This window comes from Numida meleagris, chromosome 2 (genome assembly GCF_002078875.1).
Source record: "Numida meleagris isolate 19003 breed g44 Domestic line chromosome 2, NumMel1.0, whole genome shotgun sequence".
NCBI lineage: Eukaryota > Metazoa > Chordata > Aves > Galliformes > Numididae > Numida > Numida meleagris.
Window position 1 is genome coordinate 141,053,462 of NC_034410.1, and position 21,408 is coordinate 141,074,869.

General features: G+C 35.2%; 1 protein-coding gene and 1 long non-coding RNA gene across 3 annotated transcripts in view; one reads left to right on the forward strand and one right to left on the reverse strand.

Annotated features, from left to right (window-relative positions):
* ZFAT (zinc finger and AT-hook domain containing) overlaps nucleotides 1–21,408 on the reverse strand; it is a 129,279-nt gene that overhangs the window by 13,024 nt on the left and 94,847 nt on the right. For both annotated transcript variants that reach the window (XM_021386724.1, XM_021386723.1), the window contains exons 10-16: nucleotides 20,377–20,526; nucleotides 18,190–18,363; nucleotides 14,200–14,288; nucleotides 11,020–11,158; nucleotides 5,265–5,383; nucleotides 3,885–4,011; nucleotides 1,737–1,867 (exon numbers count right to left, since the gene is read on the reverse strand). In XM_021386724.1, the coding sequence (XP_021242399.1) occupies nucleotides 1,737–1,867; nucleotides 3,885–4,011; nucleotides 5,265–5,383; nucleotides 11,020–11,158; nucleotides 14,200–14,288; nucleotides 18,190–18,363; nucleotides 20,377–20,526 (929 nt within the window). The remainder of the gene's footprint in view (nucleotides 1–1,736; nucleotides 1,868–3,884; nucleotides 4,012–5,264; nucleotides 5,384–11,019; nucleotides 11,159–14,199; nucleotides 14,289–18,189; nucleotides 18,364–20,376; nucleotides 20,527–21,408) is intronic.
* LOC110393643 lies at nucleotides 1,793–21,136 on the forward strand. Its single transcript, XR_002435078.1, has 3 exons — nucleotides 1,793–1,882; nucleotides 12,711–12,994; nucleotides 20,886–21,136. It is a non-coding gene; the product is annotated as an uncharacterized LOC110393643 (long non-coding RNA).

Consider the following 21,408-nt stretch of genomic DNA (forward strand, 5'->3'; position numbering starts at 1 on the left):
TGAAATGTCTCTCCTTTCTAATGATTGAATTTAATTTACAAATATGGATCTGTTTTTCTTAATAAAAAAAGTTTTACCCCAAAATTCTTATGTGGTTTCTAATGAAAATACCTGCTAAGTAAAAAATAAAAATAATAAAAAAAAATTCTGAAATGCTTTTTCTTGAAATTCTGCCTTGTCTCCCTGACATCTGGGTGGCTGTTACCTAAGTACTGTTTTCACAGACTATACACTTCTACAACATTTTTATGAATTTAATATCCACAGCACTAAAAAAAAACCAGTGAACTTAAATTAGTTCAGGCAACCATAATAACAACACTTTGGGTTCATTTACATAAAAGCTGCTGCTTAAATTCTTCAGGAATTTAAGCCGTCTAATGAACTCTCCTTCCCTGGCCTACCAGCTACATCTTGTGCAGAGAGCCTGAGGAATGAAATTGGACAGAATAGAAATAGGGATAAAGTAGAGAAGTATGATGAAACAGGAAGAACAAGCATAGCGTGGAGAACACAATGGGGAGAAACAAAGTCTCAGCATCGAAATTAGTAGACACCTGTGAGAAAGAAATACTGAGGAAGCAAAAGGCTTGATGTTCATACTCAATAGCCAGCTCAAGTTAAAAATGATTCTCCTTTATGTGACAATTTTGTGTACATCATCATTCTTAATTTCTAAAATGTAATACTATACGCATGCAAATATTCTTAGCAAAACCTGTGCAGGACTTAACTTCAGGAAATATACATATATACTAACATTACTTCTACCAATATCTTATAAGGTTTGTCTCATTTTAAAAGGAACTATATTATGTGCTACAAACTCTGTCATTTAATTCTTTATCAGTTGAATCCAGCATTTTCCCCATACACAGAATCCTTGCAAAAGCCTGAAATTAACAAGTCATCTTTTTCATGCTCTTTAGAATACTGACATATATCTTCTGGTCTTGCAAAATTTCCTTGTTACTACCTATCAACTACCTATCTTCTCAACCAGCTATAACTGACTTGACTTTTTTCTTCATTTTTCCCTAACGCAAGTGGTCATACTGACTTCTGTCTCACATAAGCAACTGCTGTTAAGGAGCAGCAGTAATACTCTAAGGTGTTACGTGCCTGCAAATGAGTTGTGTTGCATCCCTCATTACAAAAGGCAATGTGAACTCAGACTGGGCACAAGTTCTCATGGCACATGATTTTACAACCCTGCCTATCTCTCTAACTTTAGCTACAGGACAGCACTGGAAAGGAAAAATGATGGTCACTTGTCCATGGTTATGGTCAAACAGTATAATGGTTGCAGAGCATGCACAGTTGTACGCAGACCTTTTCTGCTCTGTTTCTGAAAGAATGCTGTACCAAGGAACTCCTGACTCTTTCAGATGACAGTGGGACAACATGCCCACTCATGATTGAGGTATACTATTTTAAGAAGTCCGAAAATGCTGTATTTTCTCACTCTCACGTTTCTGTATATATTTATCCACTGATATTTTATGTATTTATACTGATGGCTATGTATTTTATATAAATACATGAGTGTATTTATGTATAAACATGTGTGCGTGTGCATATAAACATATATACACACAACACAGGGACAAAATTACCTTAGGACAAATTCTGTATGTCTTACAAAGTCACTCACAATTTAGGCCTTATAGAACAAGACTGATTTCACAAGAAATATACAAAAATAAAACACAGCTGTTTTGGAGAAGAGCTCTTACCTGCTTTACTACTGTCACAGTTCCAGGTGCCATGGTAACTACAGAAGCAACTGCAGTGGCATCATGGGTTTCTGATCCCAACTCAATGATTTGCTGCAGAATGTTTACAGCTGTTGGATCAAGTCTTTCACCTTATCAGAAAGACAGTAAGTATAAGATCATTACAGTAAAACAGGCCTAAGGCTATGTGAATACATAGCGCTGTCTGTAAACTTCAAACAGCACAATAGCATGACACTTTAATAACAGATCTATGGGATGAAAGTATTCACAAAACAAATTTGCCTGAGGAATGCATGTATCAGCAAGTGAAACCACACTGCTCATTTTTATGACTATTTGAAAGAGATCTAAAAGAATACATTGACTAAACAAACAACAGATACAACTGACAGCAGTAACTGTAAATTAAGCAGCTGCGAGACTATTCAAATCCAAATGTGTATTTGCCAGACATTCAGTTTAAACAGAATCCAAACTTTATACCTATAAAAAAGACAGCTGTTTGGTATGCTACATGCCTGTGTTTATCATCTGTCTGAATGTCTGCAACCCCTCTTCACCTAAAACAAATTATCACTAATGTGGTGAAGTGAAAAAGTTAATTTCTTGAGAGAAATAATGCCTATTACTTTATAAGTATGGGATCAGAACATGTTTGCCACATTTTTAAATTGTCTTTATCTGTGCAATCCTGCCAAAGGAAAGGCATGCTTTCAAAATATATATATATACTTTCACTTCTCCTGAAATGTGAAAAGGAAAGATTCAGCTACTGAAGAATGCTTTGTGACATGCAGGAATAGGAATTCCCCTCCTGTGGTCTGCCATCTCCATATGATCAGCGGTAGCATGACAGATATCAGAAAGTGAAGAAAACTCTCAAGGTCATGATAAAGCTGCTTTAATTTGCTGAAATCACTGCTGGAGCTAGGAAAGAGGCCAGAAGGAACCAGTCAATGGAATAAAGCTCACGTCTTAACCCCGAACCTTTACAAACTGATACTGCGTTGGGAATCTAGCTCAGATAATTCAATTTCAAACAAAGTAGTTATATTCTGTTATCTGAATGAAATACAATTTTATCTGAAAACTGAAAAATGTTTACTTGCTTTATTTTTTTTCCAATATAACTGCCTTCAGTTATATAACCGGTATAAACTACTAGGTTTTATACCTAGAGGGAATATGTCAGAAAAGTCGGATGATTAAAGCAAATCTTTCTACTTTGAAAATTACTGCCTCATGCTTAAAATCAAAACTGTTATATACAGCATACTCCATGATCATGCTTACTTTAATTTAAATATATTATAGCTTAAGAAATTTTCTCAAGATATTTTTATTCATTCCGAATTCCCACTTATTAAAGTAAAATAATATACAGAAAGTGTCAGTTACATAATGGAACCGTGACATGCTTGGAGATGCCATAAAAAATGGGAGCTTGTGAAACTTATCTGTATTACGAACCATAGAGTTCACAGCAATGGTAAAATGCTCTCTTCTGCCAGCCACCGGATTTATTCACATACATAAATTCAAAATATATAAGCATTGATTCTAGTCTCTGTTTTAACACTCTCACAGACCTGTGAGTTTCTTCCTACAGTTGTTGTTGTACCTGACTTATCAATCTGATTTAATTACTCTTTTTCTTGTCCAATGTGATAGTGAATAGTTTATTCTGTTTTCTGTATCGTCCTAATTAAGTTTGGTTGTACTGTTTTAGGAACACAGTAAGTGAAGTATTCCACTGTGTCAGTTCTGCAGGATGGCTGACTTATACGGGAAGAAAAATGACAGCTAGAGAACTGCCATTAGATACACACCATCTGCTTTGCCAAGGCAGCTGATTTCACAATATATTGAAAAATACAGGCAGGAAATTCCACACATCTAATAATAAAATGCAAAGTACAGTGTGATAAGTATTAATGACTTAAGGACACAGAACATTATGAACGGTCACTTCTCATTATTTACTCTCCAAGAAAAAATATAAACTCCCAAGAAGTTCTGGATGACAAATTACAACATTTTTAATTGTTACACAGGTGATCATATATTGCCCAGTATACTGAAAAAAATTAGATATTTATGAAAAAATATATAATTGGTGTTTCAACTCCCAAAAAAGTAACTTACCATTTTCAGAAGTGTATCTAAGGTTCTGTAAAGCAGCTACAGCAGCCTGAGTACCTTGATCATCTTCTCCAGCCTCCGTGATATGGAGATACTGAGTAGATGCTTCTTCAGAAACTTCAGCAGTTAACTTGAAAACAAAACCCAGTCAGTGCATGGATAATCTCCCTCTCATTTTAGCAAATTAGAGAACAATCAAAGTTATGAATTTAAAATAATGAGTTTTGGACAATAAACAAGAGCTATAGAAATCCTGGGTGTCCTCTTACTTTTTCACGTTTGGGCATCAAGGAGGGAGGATATAGTATGGTTTGTGAAATCCATGCGGATATAATACTTCAAAGGACTACCTTTTAAAACACATGCTCTTTATCCTTTGAATAACTGTCTCTATAGAACGCACTGTGATAGTTTTTTGAGGATTTTATGCTCTATCCATGCATACTGCTGAACACGAACTGCAGGACAGACTTCCAAATCAGGCATTAGGACTGCCTGAACTGCAGCAGGATCTGAAACTGACTTGCCCACTGCAATTGACTTCTGGCTTTTTCCTGTCATTGGACATCACCAACAATGAACTAATCAGGCAGTGGAAACTCAGCTTGCTAAGTGTGATTTTTTAATAAAAAGTGACTGGATGATACTGTGGTTTTGCCATAGCTTCTACAACTACATTCAATTTTGTTTCATTAAAGTACAAGTCTTCATCTTAAAATAAATTGCTACCCATGTTACAGCAGAGAAAAGATTAAAAAGTTACAGCTGCTTAAGGCAGCTGCACTACCCCACCCACTGAGAAAATCCAGGTGATGTTTTGGCTTTTTTTTTCCTGACTCAGCTTCCTAGATCTAGTTTAAAATTTTTTTAAGCTTTGATCCTAATCATTGATGCTGTGACACCTATATAGTTTGGACACTAGACTAAATAGTGGAAGACTTAGTTTTTATAATAGTATCACATTTATCTGATCAACTTATAAATTCAGTTTTCTATATTTTAGCATTGTCTGGGCCAAGTCATAAGCTTCTTTCACTAATTCAATATAACCTCACAGCTTTGGCACCTTCAAGTTATCAGTGAATATCTTGTATATATTAAAAAGTAGTAATTTTTTTTAGTGTCACATCATTTTGCTAAAACTTTCATTCTTTCTGCAGCAGAGGACTAGAGCCCTCCCTATACAGAAATAACCACATAGTACATTACTAATCCAGTTACTAGTCATGAAAGCAGTCAATATTAAGAGTCACAGGAGTGTGTGCACTGAAAATAGTGATATCACATGACCTCCTGCTCTTATATAAAGTTGAGAACACATTTTTGAACACTTCTTAACTTTCTCTCCATCTTAGGGGCAAATCCATGAAAACTTTGCTTTACCTCCCATTTCGCTTCCCCACCGTGTTCCACAAGCTTTGCTCCATGCTTGTTCTTAAGATGTCTGTTGAACTCCCATTTTGTACCATATACAAAACTGCAAACAGGACACTTAATGCCCCCTACAAGCAGACAAAAATAAATTATTTTAGTTATTTTTATATTAAGTATTTTCAAGAAGTAAAGACCCACTTCATTTAACCTCATCTCTACTAAGATTTACAACTTTATTTCAAAAATCTTTGCTTTCATAATGTAAATAGTATGAACAATTGGAAAAAAAATAAAGTAGGTGAAGTCTTACAATGTTTAAAAGATAATTTTTGATGATGGTAATAGAAGAAGTCTGGAACAAGTCATGCATCTGGAAAGGTACAGCAATCTTGCTTCCCTACCTTCATGCTTTCCTATGATGGATGAAAAGTTACAGGAATGCTGTTTCCATCTTTCTTTGCTTTTATATCTCTCTCCCTTGGGAATCCCTTCCCCAGTTACAAAGAACAGGAACATACAACTATTTGCATTACTTTGAGACAGTGCTTCATTTCTGTAATGAAGTTCATGTAAAAAATGGTTTCAAGTCTACTGAGCTAAATGTTAAAAGAGACAGACCGAATGTAACAGAGAGAACTTAAATTGCAAAGTAAGTAACAACTTATACTGGGCAAGAACTTGCACTTGCTCTGCTAACAAAAGTCATACAAGAAGACGCAGGCACACTAGAGAGAGAAAAACTTTACCAATGAATGATAACATACTAATTTTAATCAACCCCAGCCCATTCTTTGGCTTCGCCACAAAAAAAAGTCTCTGGAAAATCAGGTGATGTTTCTTCCTGCGCATTCTCACAGTCATGATTCTGGTTGAAACTCAATCTAAGCAGCACTCAGAGACCGCTCTTAGTTTCTAAGGGACACTTCTTAGAAGTCCAAGGGTATTTGTGATTTATATTCTGCTGTAGGCCCACCAAAAAAAAAGACCAGTACATGCATTAAATAATTCTAAGCAGATACTTTTTCCACAATAAATACTCCTTTATTTCAAATCATAGAGTTCCTTAGAAACCTTAATGCTTGTTCCATTGCACATTATTGTAGCTTCCAATGCAAACTGTATGTATATTCAAAAAATCTACGGGAATGGGCGCTCTGTCAAGTTTTAGGTTTAAATACTGGCTCCATTTTCTCCTATTAAAGACACTTGCTGTCCTTGAAGATACTTGTTCTAGCTTTCTCAAGTTCAAAACATCATTATGTTTTCTGGCATATTACTAAAGCAAACCAGGAAGAGTTAATATTTTTAGAGTTTCTGCTGTTGATGTTAACATACGCAGAAGAGTAGAGGTTTTCTGTCTACCTACAAAATAATACACGGAATGAATTTAGCACAGTGTTTACCAAGTAAACATTTTTTTACAGGTAAAAAAAATACTGAATATGATGAAATCATAAGCGGCCAATTTTAGACTGAACAGTTTTTACTTCTTTTTCTTATTAAAGCGATTTGGTCAAATGTCAGATCCCAGTTGCTTGTAATTACACAAATAAGTGTTGGTTTTTTGTTGTTTTGTTGTTGTTGTTGTTGTTTCCCTATTGACTAAATCAGAACAGAAATAATCTACATGTGATAACTTATTGCATTAGGTGACCAGAACTCACTCTAACAAATCTAATTGCTTTAGGAGCTATGCCACCAGATGGCAAATGATGACTCTTTCTCATCACGTTCAAATGCTTCAAACGCACTCTCATAAACTGGCAATAAGCCAAGCTCACACTGCACATAGTCTTTTAAGCATAAGGTGATTAGAAAAAGCATTCAATTGTACAGTCATGGAAATCCACCAAATGGTATTCTACCAGGTGAAAATAAAGTTTCTGTTTTGGTAGAACAGAAACAGACTGTAACTACATTCAGTCACTAGAGTCTCTCATTCCTCCATGATTTCCCCCTCTTTGGTCTCAGTCTAGCGTAAATTCTCACCAAACTTCACTATTATAGGAAATGCTTAATATTCTGTCCCGGTACAAAACTGAAATAGTTTCTCTATTAGTGGGCTTAAAACTCTGCAGTTCACAAAAGCAAAATACTGTGGTTCTGACCAGGACAAAGAAATTATCAGATTGAGAAAAGGAAATTAAATATTCATTCCACAATAATCTGTACTACTAGAAAGAAATACCATTGTGTAAGAGAAGTCATTCCTACACTGGTTATGGAAGCCATTATAACAATACACGAGATTAATTAAAATTGCAACTTTCTTACCGAGACTTTAAATAAAGAACTATGAAAGCATAGAATTGATAATATATAAGTCTAGGTCAATGAACTGATATCAAAGCTGAGGAAAATTAACTTCTGCATAATTCTTTAAAAATTGGTAGCATCCAGAGAGTTAACACATGACATACCTTTTCTGCTTTTAATACCAAAACTAATCTCTGCAACAAAACAATGCACAGGTCTGATTTTTTATTTTGATTATGGCATTGACGTATGTTCTCCAAACAATTCACTTACCTGCCTAACATTTCCATAAGACAACTACTATTGTCTGCTAAAGTGATGACAGCGGTGTAATAGACCGTAAGGCCACAAATGGATCATCATGAATGTACTGCACAAGTTGCTGCATGAACACAAAAAGAAAACCCATACTCCAGAAAGTGCAGAAATAAATAAGCAAAACAATGGATGGCAAGGAAAAATCAGTAAAGAAAAAGTAAGCAATTTATAGAAAAAAAAATATGTGACATGCTCAGCACTAGGGAACAAGTTAAACTAAAAAAGGAAACTATCAAATGAGTAGGCAGGGTCTTCTAATATAAGCTCAGAAGAGAAACCCTCCTGGCTGTTCCCGGCAGTACATAATCCTGTTGTCTCTTCTATTCTATGAGCACTTCTAGGAATCTAGAGTGGAATCCAGCAGTTTGCATTCATGTAAGTATTTGCAATTAAGATATTTGGAACACCTGCAGTGTTCAAACCAAATGACAAGAGTGGAGAAGAAAAGATGAGTGCATGTGAGATGATTCACTCTGGGATCATTGGGTAACTTGGAACAAGCAGAAAAAAAAAAAAAGAGGAATATTTATACATGGCTTCTATTAGGCGCTAATTTTTGTTCGTTTCCGTTCTTATTTTTTTTTTCCAAACCCACTCATTTGCTGGTTCTCTTGCCTCTTCATATTTGTCTGCAGTCCTTTAGTTTCAAAAGACTTCTTTAATATCAAGTCTGAACAGTCATTTTCTCTTATATGAATATATGAATAATTTTCCAAAATAGCTTTCAGTTCTATGAATATGCTAAACTGAAGCTTGACAGAGACTAGTGAGGCAGCAAGTTCCAACTGCTGACCCAGACTGCTCAGAAAGGCATACCTTGCCATACTGCATCATATGTCCACACTGATCTGTTTGTGCTGTGACTCAAAGATCTTCTGATTCCAAAATTAGGAAAAAAATTATTAAATAGCAGTCATGTGCAACTCCAAATGCAAATCCTAATTAACTCAGTCTCCCAAAGGGAACATTTTTTTCCTAGTGAGATACCAAGACACTGAGGGGTGAAAAAAAAGAAAAATGATCTTCACATAGTCTGACAAGAAATCTATAGTTATCCCATTTTTGAGTCCACATGTAATACTCCCCACAATAGGCTTCATGACAGTTCTGCGATGAGGCACAGTCTTGGTAGCTATTACATGAATTTAAAGCCCCTTCACTGTTCCTATTCCCTACAGAGCAGGTGAACAACTGGGAAGCAAGCACGGCACCAGTGGTAGCACAGGAAATGTGTAAGGAAAGGAAGAGAGAGAAGGTTGCAAAGTCAGGGAAAACAGCATGTCTACCAGAGGATAAGGCAAAGGCTAATTCTCTTCAACCTCATTCCAAGATCTTAATTCTCTAACTACTCCTGCATTCTCAACTTTACTTTTTTTTTTTTTTTTGCTGTTTCAATGGAAAAGAAGTAATAAAATCAACTGTACCAAATACTAAAATATTTTCAAACAATTTTTTATTTAATTAGGCTTTTCCACCTTCAAGACTAGACACTAGAATTGAGTAAGGTTTGTGTTTCATGAACTTCCAGTACATTTTACACTCACAAAGGTATCTGATAGCAAAGTCAATTGTTTGTTTTGATTCGTCTGCCCAGTGCCAAAAAAGAAAACTACTGATGGGCATCAGACAACCAGTACACGTGAGTGCTTCGCTGTTACTCGGGGACTGCAAGGAATAAGTTACGCTCTGTGACTGATGCCTGTATCAATGGCAGAAATAAAGCAAATAACACTGACCATCCTTTCAGAAGGAAATACAGGACTTCAGCTGAAAATTATAAACAGAACACAGTAACAGTGAGCAATACAACTTTTAATGCTACTATATAAACATGTTAAAATAAACTAATTCAAGCTGACTTTCTCTTCTCTCTGCCATTCCATCAGCTCTTGAATTTTGGATGTCCTCAAATATTCTCATTACGTCTTCTTGACCTCTCTGTGATGGCAATTTCTCTAATTGGCAGATGTCCATATCTAATTGGTTTTATTTTTGTTTGTGTGGTACAAATGTAGTTTTACAGAGCAATAACAAGGAACTGAATACTTAGGACCCTAGCATAGTGATACAAAGTAGAGAAATGCAGGCCTGGTACAACACCCTTCTGATGTGAAAACACAGGATGCAGCATAGAGGACAACAAGCGATAAGAAACAGGGCACAGGCTTGGCAATGAAGATCTCAGCTATAAACTACCAAAAAAAAAGAAGATCTGCAGCTGGACAACACTGGTGCCCTTCAAGCATGTTAAATACTGTAGTTTGTTACCCTTTAAACTACAGACAGCAAATTTGGATGCAATTTGGAGCTACACACCAATTAAAAATAAAGCGTAAACATGCAGAAACAAACATGTTAACACTGACCTCAAATAGCAAGGGAGAAGAGCAAAAAGCCATCAAGATTAACATCATGATCCTCCCAGCAAAGAATTTCAGATGCTGAAAACTTACTGAAAACCCCACCCTACCACCAGTACCAACGAGAATCACCAACCTTAGGAAGCAGAGAAACAGGGGAAAGGCGAGCGTAACACCAGAAAAAGGAGTAGAAACTAAATTAGTGTGCCACTATTTCAGTTGTACTATTATTGAGACTTTTTGTATATACTAGTACTCTAACCACAACGTCTTTTTTTTTTTTTTTTTTTACCACCATAACAATTAGATCTAGATTAATGATGATTCTTAAATTAGGTTGTTAAGACTTCCATTATACTGAAAATACATAGATAAGTTGTGCTTCCTTTGGCCAGAAACAAGATTTTGAGCATAACTCTGTGCAACTGGTTTTACCTGCACTCTCTTTTGTGGGGAAACAATTTAGTGTCATTTACTCTCAATGTTTAGTTCAACCTTGTAAAAATGTCATAGAAATTTATCAGTATATCATTCATTTCAAGATACCGATTCTTTACTTACAGAAGGAGACAAGTGAAAAAGATAAATGTACACAACAATGAAAAGAATGGGCAAGGTCAATCAAAAGTTTGATTCACTCACCCTTAGAAATCAAGAACAAAGGACACTGAAAGAACAGTTAAAGGCAGGCTGATCGGAGTTACCACAAAGTAGTACTAATTTATGACATAATACTCAATAACATGAAGAATAAACATCCTGCAAAAGTTTACTGTGCATCAGGTTTGCTTCAGCAAAATAATATCACTTCCTATAAGGTGGAGGTTTACCTTGTTGGATAAGGGCTTCTGCGGCAGGCTCCCCAGAACCTACGTTTACATACTCTTCATTAGGATGCTTTCTGTTGTAATGCCTCTTCAGGGAACCAGATATGTTGCAGGAATAATGGCAGTGTGCACAACGGAAAGGCTAGGAGCAAAAAAGAAATAGCTCTAAGCTGCATTGTTTAGATCCAGAGAAACCAGGTTGAATTCTAGTTTGGACATCTTCCAAGAAGACGTTCTAAAATTCAATGCAAATTAAAATCATAACTAAATTTCACCTAGAATTTTGTACTTGTCATTATATGCCTACACCAAGAATTCTCAGCGTTATAAGATCACTACTTAGTTTTCACAATTCAATAAACTGTGTATTTGCATAATTGATGATCTCAGGTCTGACCACACAGAGACTTCTTACAAGAAAATTACTCAGCTGCCCTGCGCAAAGTAATTTTTGTCTGAAAAGAGGGAGTAAGGGAGCTAAAATAACTGCAGCTTTTGAGTGAGATGTGCAACTATTAAAAGAAGCTAGGCAGAACCAGGTCTGAAACAGAATGCAGACACCGACTGAATTCTTTTGGGAAAAGTCAAGTTCCTCAGAACGAGCAAAATGTTTCATGTGCAGCCACATCAACCAGACTCATCTAAAGCTAGTCAGCAGAAAACAGCTGGTACAGAAATTCTGATTAAGAAGCTGAATTTAAAGCAGGGAAATGTCTGCTGTCAGGGTCTGCTGGCCAGAACATTGCCCTAACGTTGCTGCTCATGACCTTCCTTGAAGCTGCTGGCAATAACAATAAGGAAGAAAAGCGGTGTTCAGATTCCTTTAACCTTTCAATTCAGAGGGTGCTGCAACATTCAGCTACTCAAGTTTTTCAGACGAATGCTCTCCTTTTTCATTGCTAATACCATGTTTCTTTCAAAAAAATAATCCACACAGACTGCTTTGTTTAAATATACTTGCATGTACCGTGTTTTGCACTATATGATAGCAGGATTGGTAGCAGGGTGGGGAGAGGCAGCAATTTTTTTTCTATAATCTGGCTGTGTAGAGTTCATGGCAAAATCTCTATAGCTCTGTGCAAACTGAACACTTCTGCACTATGCCAATGCATGTAACAAACATTTAGAAGTATATGCTGAATTGTACTAAATCTAGCAGTGAATGTGGTATCATTGATCCTGAAGATGAAGATTTAAGTGCAGAAAGACTTCGAAAATGGTTTGTCCAAGTCACCAGTACGAGATCACAAAATATTCTGCTAGGTTTGTCCAAGTTACTAATATGAAGTCACAAAATATTTTCCTTTGGAGTGAGCTGTACCTTGTGTGTATCTACTTACATTAGTTAATTATTCTAATTAGTGATTCTATATGCATTTCTTCTCTTGTGCAGTTGAAACAAATCTCCTATGACCAGCTTCAGCTTAACCAAAATGGAATAAAAAAGTAAAAAAGGTCTAAACAGCACGGTGATCCGTAAACTAGAAAAGCAGCACAGCAATAACTAGTCACCAAGATCTTATCTGTAAACTATAAAAGCGGCACAGCAATAACTAGTCACCAAGATCTCATCTGTCACTAAACACACAAAGAAAAAACAAAATATAATCCATTTCAACTTCTCAGACGTCTAAAATTTAAATTAACCATGAAATGTTGATAATTATTTTTAATACATATTCTTTTTCTTTCAGTACACCTTGAACTGGAGTAACCAGAAACAGGAGTTTGTGTGCTATTTCTGAACTCCGGGTACTACCAGTAACTGACTGTCCAGACACAGGATTAACTTTAATTTCTGCAGCTCTGGAATTCACTTTTGAGAGTGTCCTGAGGTCCAGATTCAAGTACTTGCTAATCACCAGGGTCTTGTAAGTCAAGCACCATGCAGCTTGGAAATAGGATTGATTAAACTATTATTAGATTGTGTTACTACTGACAAGTTTGATATGCACGCAAGCAACTATCCCAGAGAGAGGTAGGTATTATTAAAAGACAGTTAATGAACTCCTTTTAACAAATATTCCTGATTGACCTACTTCAGCATTTTGCAGTTATCTTAATAATGCATTGAATAGCCACAATTTAATGGAGGCTTATAGAGGACTGCAAAGAGGCATTGGATCTACAGTGCTAAAACGTTGTCAGAACTATCCATGTTTCAGAACTCATTATAAAGTACTCATTATGTGTACTTTCATCTCATTAGCCATTTAAAAAGGAAAACAGTGTATTTCCATTTAAAAAATGTACATAATTCATCTTTAAGAAAAAAAAAATCTTTCCTTAAAATATATAATCTCTCTAGATGATTTGCTTCATCTTCCTATATGGTCTTGTCTTCCAAAACTTCCAAAAATCACGAATCAAAAAACTGCCAACCTTTCTTCTGTATGGAGGAGCAACTAAAGTGTACTCTTTATAGAAGCAAACTAATTTGTTAGATAATGAAAGCTGTTGCAGATCAAAATAGTATGACATTTTCCATAATTAACATGTTAATTGATAAGTGTTACATTAAAATGAACATTTCATACATAAAAAATATCAGATTTTTCTGGAAAAAAACAAGTATCATTTCTGTTTTCTGAATACAAAATTTCACAATTCATTGCATCAAGATCAATCATGCCGAGAACCAACGTGAAATTTGAGAATAAAACCATACTACAGTTTACACATCTCTCACCAAACCCTTCATAGCACTAACAATCTTCAAAACTCTCTCCAAGACACATTTCAGATATTTCTTTTAAGTTAATCCTCATCAATTTTCTTCAAGTATATGAATTCATATACGAACTTTCACAGCAGATTAAGATGGGCAATGAACAGTGATGGATGGGATGCATTTTTCTATTTTCCTAAGGAATTTTAAGATACATATGATATTAGTAATAACAAGTCAGACATCATAGTTATATTGTTTTATATTTTAAAACACGTAGTGTTATATTTTAAAACATGTATCTATGTCAAGTACAGATACTGAAAATAAATTGTCCATGAACAAAATAAATCCATCTCAGAAGTCTGAATACAAAAGGCAAAATACCCCAAATGTTAAAATGTTAAGATGTCATAATTGTGACTATGAAGAAAAATGAGCTAGTTTTAAAGCTGTTGCTTGAAGTTCCATGCATTTCTGAATGTTATCAATAATCATAATTTATGTTTTCTTACCTTGAAAGAGACATGTTGTTCCATATGACGTAGGAGTTGTGGCTTTTGGGCAGCTGTATAGTCACATACTGTACATTTAAACTGCTTTCCTGAAACAGGAGTAGAAAATGGAATCACTATTTCGTATTTAAGTTCTGAAAACTACTGGTAATATTTCTTCATAATGATGATTTCCAAAACTATAATAATGAACAATACTCAGTCTACCACCTGTTCTCCAAAATTTGGTTAAACAGATCAAAGAGCAATAAGGAAGAAAAAAGGCTTGAGTGTCACCTTTAAATTACAAGCGTTAATTATTTGAGGTACTCTTGGGATAGTATTTTGGTGAAAAAGAGAAAAAAAAATCACTGTAGCAGAGACTAAATGGAAGAAGGGAATTGAGAATTTACCACTACAGGCACCTTTACTTTGCTATTCATAAAGCAGATTTGTACATCTTTATAACACTGATGTTCGGTCATGGTCATATGGGTTTACCCTAGTTTCATCCCCAGTACTGAGTTGTTAAAATTCAAATACATTTAAATTTTCTTAGTTTTCCCTGCATGCTTTCTTGATACATTCCTGGTACAGCATGACATGACCTATTATCATTATTACTATCTCAACACATTTTGCTCCACTCTTCCAGTAATTACTCAAACTACCTTAAAAAGATTTCTATGCAGGCTTAACCCAAGACACAGGGAGAAAAAAAATTTGTCATAGAATGAAATAGGATTAATATGGCAAATCACGCAGAAGCCTTCAGTTCCCACCTTTCACTTTTGCTTACACAGTTTTAAAAACAATGGGCGTAAGTTGCAGCAGCGAAAATGATGCCTGCTTGGCTTGCTATGAGTTTTTGTTCTTTCTCATCTAAATCTCTGCAGTAACCCTCAGTCTCACATGCAGTCCTACAAGGCAAGAGAGCACATACTGGGATTAGCTCACACCTCCTGTGTGGTGTCTGGCAGCTACCAAATAGAAGGGAGAATGGGAAAGTTCTGTCATCTCTCCTTGTTGTGCTGATTTGTATTTCTTTATTTTAAAAGGGCACACGTTTTCTCAAAGTGTATGGGGTTAAAATAACTTTGAAACTTCTACTCAGGAATAGGATATGAAGACAACTGGAGCATATTTGCACAAACTTTGTTCCCACAGACACAAGGCTGAGGAGCCATTGAAAGATTTAAGACACACTGTGTTTCTCAAGTACTTCGCAGACTGAAAGTCTGATTGTCAGTACAGTCATATAATTTGTATAGATTGCTTTGTGAAAAGAGAAACCTACAAAAAAAAAAAAAAAACATTAATTCAGTACAGAAGTGTTATCCAAAAAAAGGTACTTCTTTAAGTCCTGTAGAGAAGGCTAAAGGATTATGTTGTATTCATAGTGTATTTGAAATTTTTTTACATGCCTACAAGCTTCCAAGTCAGGCCTCAATACTGCAGATACTAAACCTGAAATAGCAGTAACAAAACAGAAGAATAAGAAATGGAATTGCAACTACGAAACTGACAGGTAGAACATTCAGTCTAAAAGTCAACATTTTTAACAGAGGGCATGACTAATGTCTAAGACAATTCACTCAAAAATCAGATGGATGCCCTGTCACACGAAGTCTTTAAATCACCTCTGCTTAGACATATCTAAAAAGATGTACTACAATCCATCTGACATATGATGTAAAATTATTAAATTACGGTCTGTATTCTGCAGGATATCAGACTCTGTAGTCATAATAGTCTGCTTCTGTCCTTGAAACCATTACTCTAACAGGAATGAATTCTCGCTGACATTTTCAAGAAACATCTGTTGCTGTTTGTGGCTCTGTAAAGAGTGAAGCTCTCGAAGATATAACCATGCTGTACTTCCCTTTGTGTATCCTTTAGTTTAAAGCATTTTCTATCCAAAATCTTTTTTCTTTTGTGATTTAAAATAAAATAGCTTGTCTACTTTTTTCATCTTGTTTTCATACTCCCTTTCTCCATATATTTTGATTGTATCAGTCCTGCTATGCGTTAAATATAGAAAGACTGCATTCCTTTATTAAATGCCTGTGGTTGGCAAATTGTATCTGATCAAAGCAGCGTGTGGGTTAAAGCTAGTCAAAAAGCAAAAGAAGGAAAAGGAAGGATGAATAAGTATTTTCTTGAAGAAATCAGGTTTCTTTAAATTCCAAATCTCACTCAAACAATTGCAAGTACCTTATACCAAGTGTGAAAGCTTCCATAAAACAACCTAAGAAAAATCGTGTTACAATTTCTGGTATCTAATTAAATAATGAAAAACAGCTTTTCTGATTTATTTCTAATCACAACCAGTAATAAGCCTGGGCTGCGGAGTTGTTTTCTATCATGTCACCCTCGAGTGGAATAAAACAGACAGAAAACTACTTTATATTCCACTGGCTAAATTGACCTTGCAGGGCTGATATTTGAACAAAAATTGCCTAGATTCGTAAGTCAGGAAGACATGACTCAAAGAGCAGATGCATCTTTCAAATTCATTTGGTTGTGAAATAATTGAAAAACACTAGCTGTGTGCAACTAAGAAGTTTTGAAGTGCTGTCAGTGCAGGAGAAGACATTCGGCAAAGAGAAACCAGCAGCATCCAAGAGGTTTTGAGTCCCTTGACAAATCATACAGTACATTCTTGATGACAAATGTTATCTTCATTTTAACAAATGTTGAAAACATATGAAAAGTTTACTGAAGTAATCTTAGTGAGGAATACGACTCTATCGAGTCACTATCCACAGACAGTGAAATCTGTCACCCCAGTGGCAGTGTGCATTTTTCCAAAGGTAAAGAGAATTTCCTGGAACACTGTATTTCTATCAGTCCCCATGCAGGAGACATTAACGGCACCATAGGAAGAGGATTTTTTTTGGTTTTGTTTTTTACCTTTGTAGTCTGATTATGTTCCAAATTTTTCTTTCAATTCAAATACAACATGCTCTCTCCACTGCCAGGAATCAGCGAATGATTTGATAAGTGCAACTGCAGATTCCTGCATATGCAATATATACGTATGCGTAGCACCTGTACGTTATTGATCAAGTTATTTGAAAACACTGGAAAGTACTTTTGGAATAAGGAATGATTTACTGAGTTGACAATATTATGTTTCCTAAAATATGTATCATACCAGTGTAAAAAGGAACATCCCTTCAATTAGTATCACAAAAGCATACACAAAAATAAGCGAGCATCACTGCATCAAAAACTTCAAATAAATTCTAGAAACATAATAGGGAACATGTGTGCTCCTGTGAAAAGGCAATGCTAGTGAACAGGCAAAAATTTCAAGAAAAAATAATTTAAATGGAATAGTCAATAAAGAGCAGAATTAGGCTCTGTAAGGTTGCATGAGAAACAAAGACCGCGCTACTAAGGTCAGCACAACTTATAATGCTTATCATGCTTCAAAAATGACAGGGGAATAAAGTACTGTTGCGTCCCAAATTTTGAAAGAAATTACAATACTTTTTTTCTGGATCTACATCTCATTTTTTTCTGTCACTATCACAGAAATATTAAAATTACTGAGCAAATGTGCCTGCACATGTGCCTATTGGAAATACACGCCCATGCATACCACTCAGGATACCTGGGGACATACATGTGCAGCAGTTTGCCTCTACTGGACCACTGGATTTGGCAACTCCTAACAATATTCTCACAGAGGAAAGCAGATAATAAAGGAATTGTCTGTATTTTCAAACTTCTATTGAGATCCGAAGTTCTCTGAAAGTATGTAGAAGGAAGTGATCACAATAAAAGTTCAGAAAAAGCAAGCATTCCAGAGACAACTGCCTTTCACAGAAGTTAATTTTGAAAAGTTTTTGAATTATTACATAAACAGAAATATCTCCTGGGAAAAAATAAACTTAGTAAGCAGTGTTCAGTGCTCAAATGAAAAAAGGTTGTTAATATTGTGCTGTATTACAGGCAGCAGTTTTTGCCCTAAAACAAGCTTGAATTTAATAAATGTGCGCTTACCATCAGCAGTATGAAGGAGTTTATGGCTCTTCAAAGTGCTTTTTGATTTGAACTTTTTCCCACACATGTCACAAAGGTGTGTTTTCTCAGTGCTGTGACGATTCATGTGTGCTTTCAAGTTACTCTTGCTGCGAGTGGCATACTCACAGAGAGAACATTTGAAGGGTTTGACACCTAAGAAGAAAAAATGCACTAGGAAACAAGCTATACGTTCTGATGAGAGAGTGGACATTTCCTTCAGAGAAATAAAGAGATTTCAAATTTTGAGAGTAACAAGGCCAACATTTTAAAATTTGGATCTCTACATTTAAGGAATTTAATCTGTAGAGTCTAAGTAAATGACACCCAGTTCTTGATAGTATCATTTAAGTTACTACAAAAACAGAGTGTTGGGGTGGTCATTTTATAATTAAATACTTCTATATTGAATACAGGTTCTGAGTTTAGCCCAGAAATATTTTTGTACTGATATGTGCATCCTGCATTTAAAAGCAGAATCCAATCCATCTAAATTTGTATCTGATAACCAAATGTTCTTCTAAAAGTCTTCTGATAACTAACATACTCTATTTACTGTAACAAAGAATGAAGAAAGTTCTTTTAGAAGGATTGGTTCACTAAGTAGGCAATAGACAAGCACAAGTTGAATGTGTAAAGTTGTGTTTTATTGTTAATTAGCTTCAGACTTGCTAATGGCTCATATAGTAGTACTTTTTTTTCTGGTTAAGCCACAAGCACTTACAATTTCACTTCTTTAAAACTGTCCAAAGCATCGGTATCTCACTCAGCAGAAGGTGTACTAGAACAAAGTAAATCTTTCAAAGAAAAGTTGGATATAACTGAACTAGCAGAGTAATTCAACAGTTTCACGAGGCTCAGACAGTTTTAGGTTGATATTCATGATCTTAAAACTAGATTTACAAGCTTGAGGAATTATAGCCTACTTTCAAGCAGACTTGACTGCATGCTTTGATTTTGGAATAAATTCCTGTACATTTCTCCCTAGTTACATGAAATGGATACAAAGTTTTCTTGGCAGCATAAACTCTGTCTACAGAATACACAAGCAATTGTTCCAAGCCTTCAATTTTGAATTACCTAAACTCCTAAAGGATACTAGAGAAAACAACTACTATAGTACAAAGAAAGATAAACTCAGAGTTAAGGCTTTCAAACAAATACACAGTACTAGTATAAATGTCTGCATGGGCATAAACATTTTGGTAACAAAATACCTGTTCAGAAGTACCAAATTCCATTATTCCCTTTATGCAAATTTATGGATAAAGAATCCAGAATAATGCTGAAAGGCCAAAGGAAATCTGCTCTATAGATTATTCACCATTTGAGTGGTCATATGAGCTGCCTTCCATCTCTTATAAGCACAGATAGATTGAGTAGGTACAAACTTTTACTGGACAAACGTTTTAATTTCTTACTAAGACACATAAATAAATATATATGTGCATATATGTTGGTATACAATTATATATGTAAACATATAGAATGCTGATACACACACACATATATATAGGATCAGCAATGTCTTATGGGTTTTTTCATCACTGCTTAGATCCATGTCAGCTATCTGCCAAGCTCAGCATGATGCAATTAAAATACACATAGAAGCTGTAAGTGTACATCAAAGCAACAGGATTTCAGCTGTTTTACTAATAGAATTCTTCTCTAACAAGTATTTTTGGACAAATTTTAAAGAGCAGTAGCTTTTCACATGGAATTACTGCAAATTACTGGTTTTAAGAGACTGAATTTGAATTTAAAACATTTCTCTCTTTTTTTTTTATAGAATAATTTTTAGATGTATATGAATGAGGTCTAGAAAAAAAGGAATAAGAAGCTTATTAATTTTCTTTAACCTTTAGGCTGTCTATTCATGTTGAGAACATGTACTTTTTTGGATGCATATGAATGAGGTATTGAAAAAATGTAATCAGAAGCTTATTAATTTTCTTTAACCTTTAGGCTGTCCATTTGTGTTGTGAAAATGTAATTTCATATGTGATTTAGAATCTATTAAACTAATTATATAAACATTGAGAGCTATTCTGCTGCAGTTTAACTTTTTTTGATTCAGGTATAGCAGTAAATTTGAATTCCTTTTTATGTCAGTGAAGCTTGTGTGGAATAGAAAACCGATCATATGCCCAAAAACTCAAAAAGTTTTACCTTCATGAGCCCAAATGTGACGCTGAAGGTCTGACCCATTCTTCATAAAATAAAAATCACAATAGGGACATTTCACAGCTCGTTTTCCGATAAGTCCTTTCAACTGAACTCTTCTGCCAAGAATCTCAGAAATGGTACTCATTGAAACCTCTGAGAGAAAAGTGATAATAAAAACAAGAAGGACATCAGGGAATTTGTTCTCTGTTACATAACTAAAACTGAAGAGCTAGATCGTGATCCACTTCAAATTTTTACAGGCTTTTTCTTCCCTCCTGCCACTCAGATAAGACCTAAGCAAAGAACACAGCACTTCTACTTTGGGGTCCTTTCCTTTAAAGCTTTTCATATGTTCTTACCTCTCTCTCTGAACCTGCATACTCAATATCCCCACTGCCTGGTTAAAAAAATAATAAACAAAATCTTGCATGTGCCACTGGCTTAAAAACCGTTTTCCAACTATGAACATTTCCAGTAAACTAACTTGGTGCTTTTTTCTTCAATATTTTCAGAAGACTTTCTTCAACATTTCACTCCAGCTTTCCAGAGATGTCAAGGATCACAAGACTTCAGTCACTGCTATGATCATCAGAATGTGAAAAAACAAACTTCTGGAATAAATGCATCTGCAAGACTTCTAAGGTCAGCTGTTCCAAGTACAGCCAATTTATGAGGTTTAATTTCAAATCTAAAGTTAAATCAAGTTGTTTGGAATCCCATTCAATCTTGTTATGTTATGTTATGTTTAAAGTACTCAAACAAGAAAAATTACAGACAGGTCTGGACCCTCACCTGCTTTCCATGGCTTAGATTCTTGATTCACAACTGCAGGCTTGTATGTCTGCTCAGTAGGGATCTATGAAAGTTGATGCCTCTCATGTCTCAGGACTATTAATACATTTCATATTAAATCAGCTGGTTGAAAGCTAGGTAATTCTGAGAGATAGGATGAGAATCCAAGAGTTCTCCTTTATTCCTAAGTTCCCTAATCATTTGGCAGTAGGGCCAAGTTCTCTCTGTCTCTTGTTTAAATTA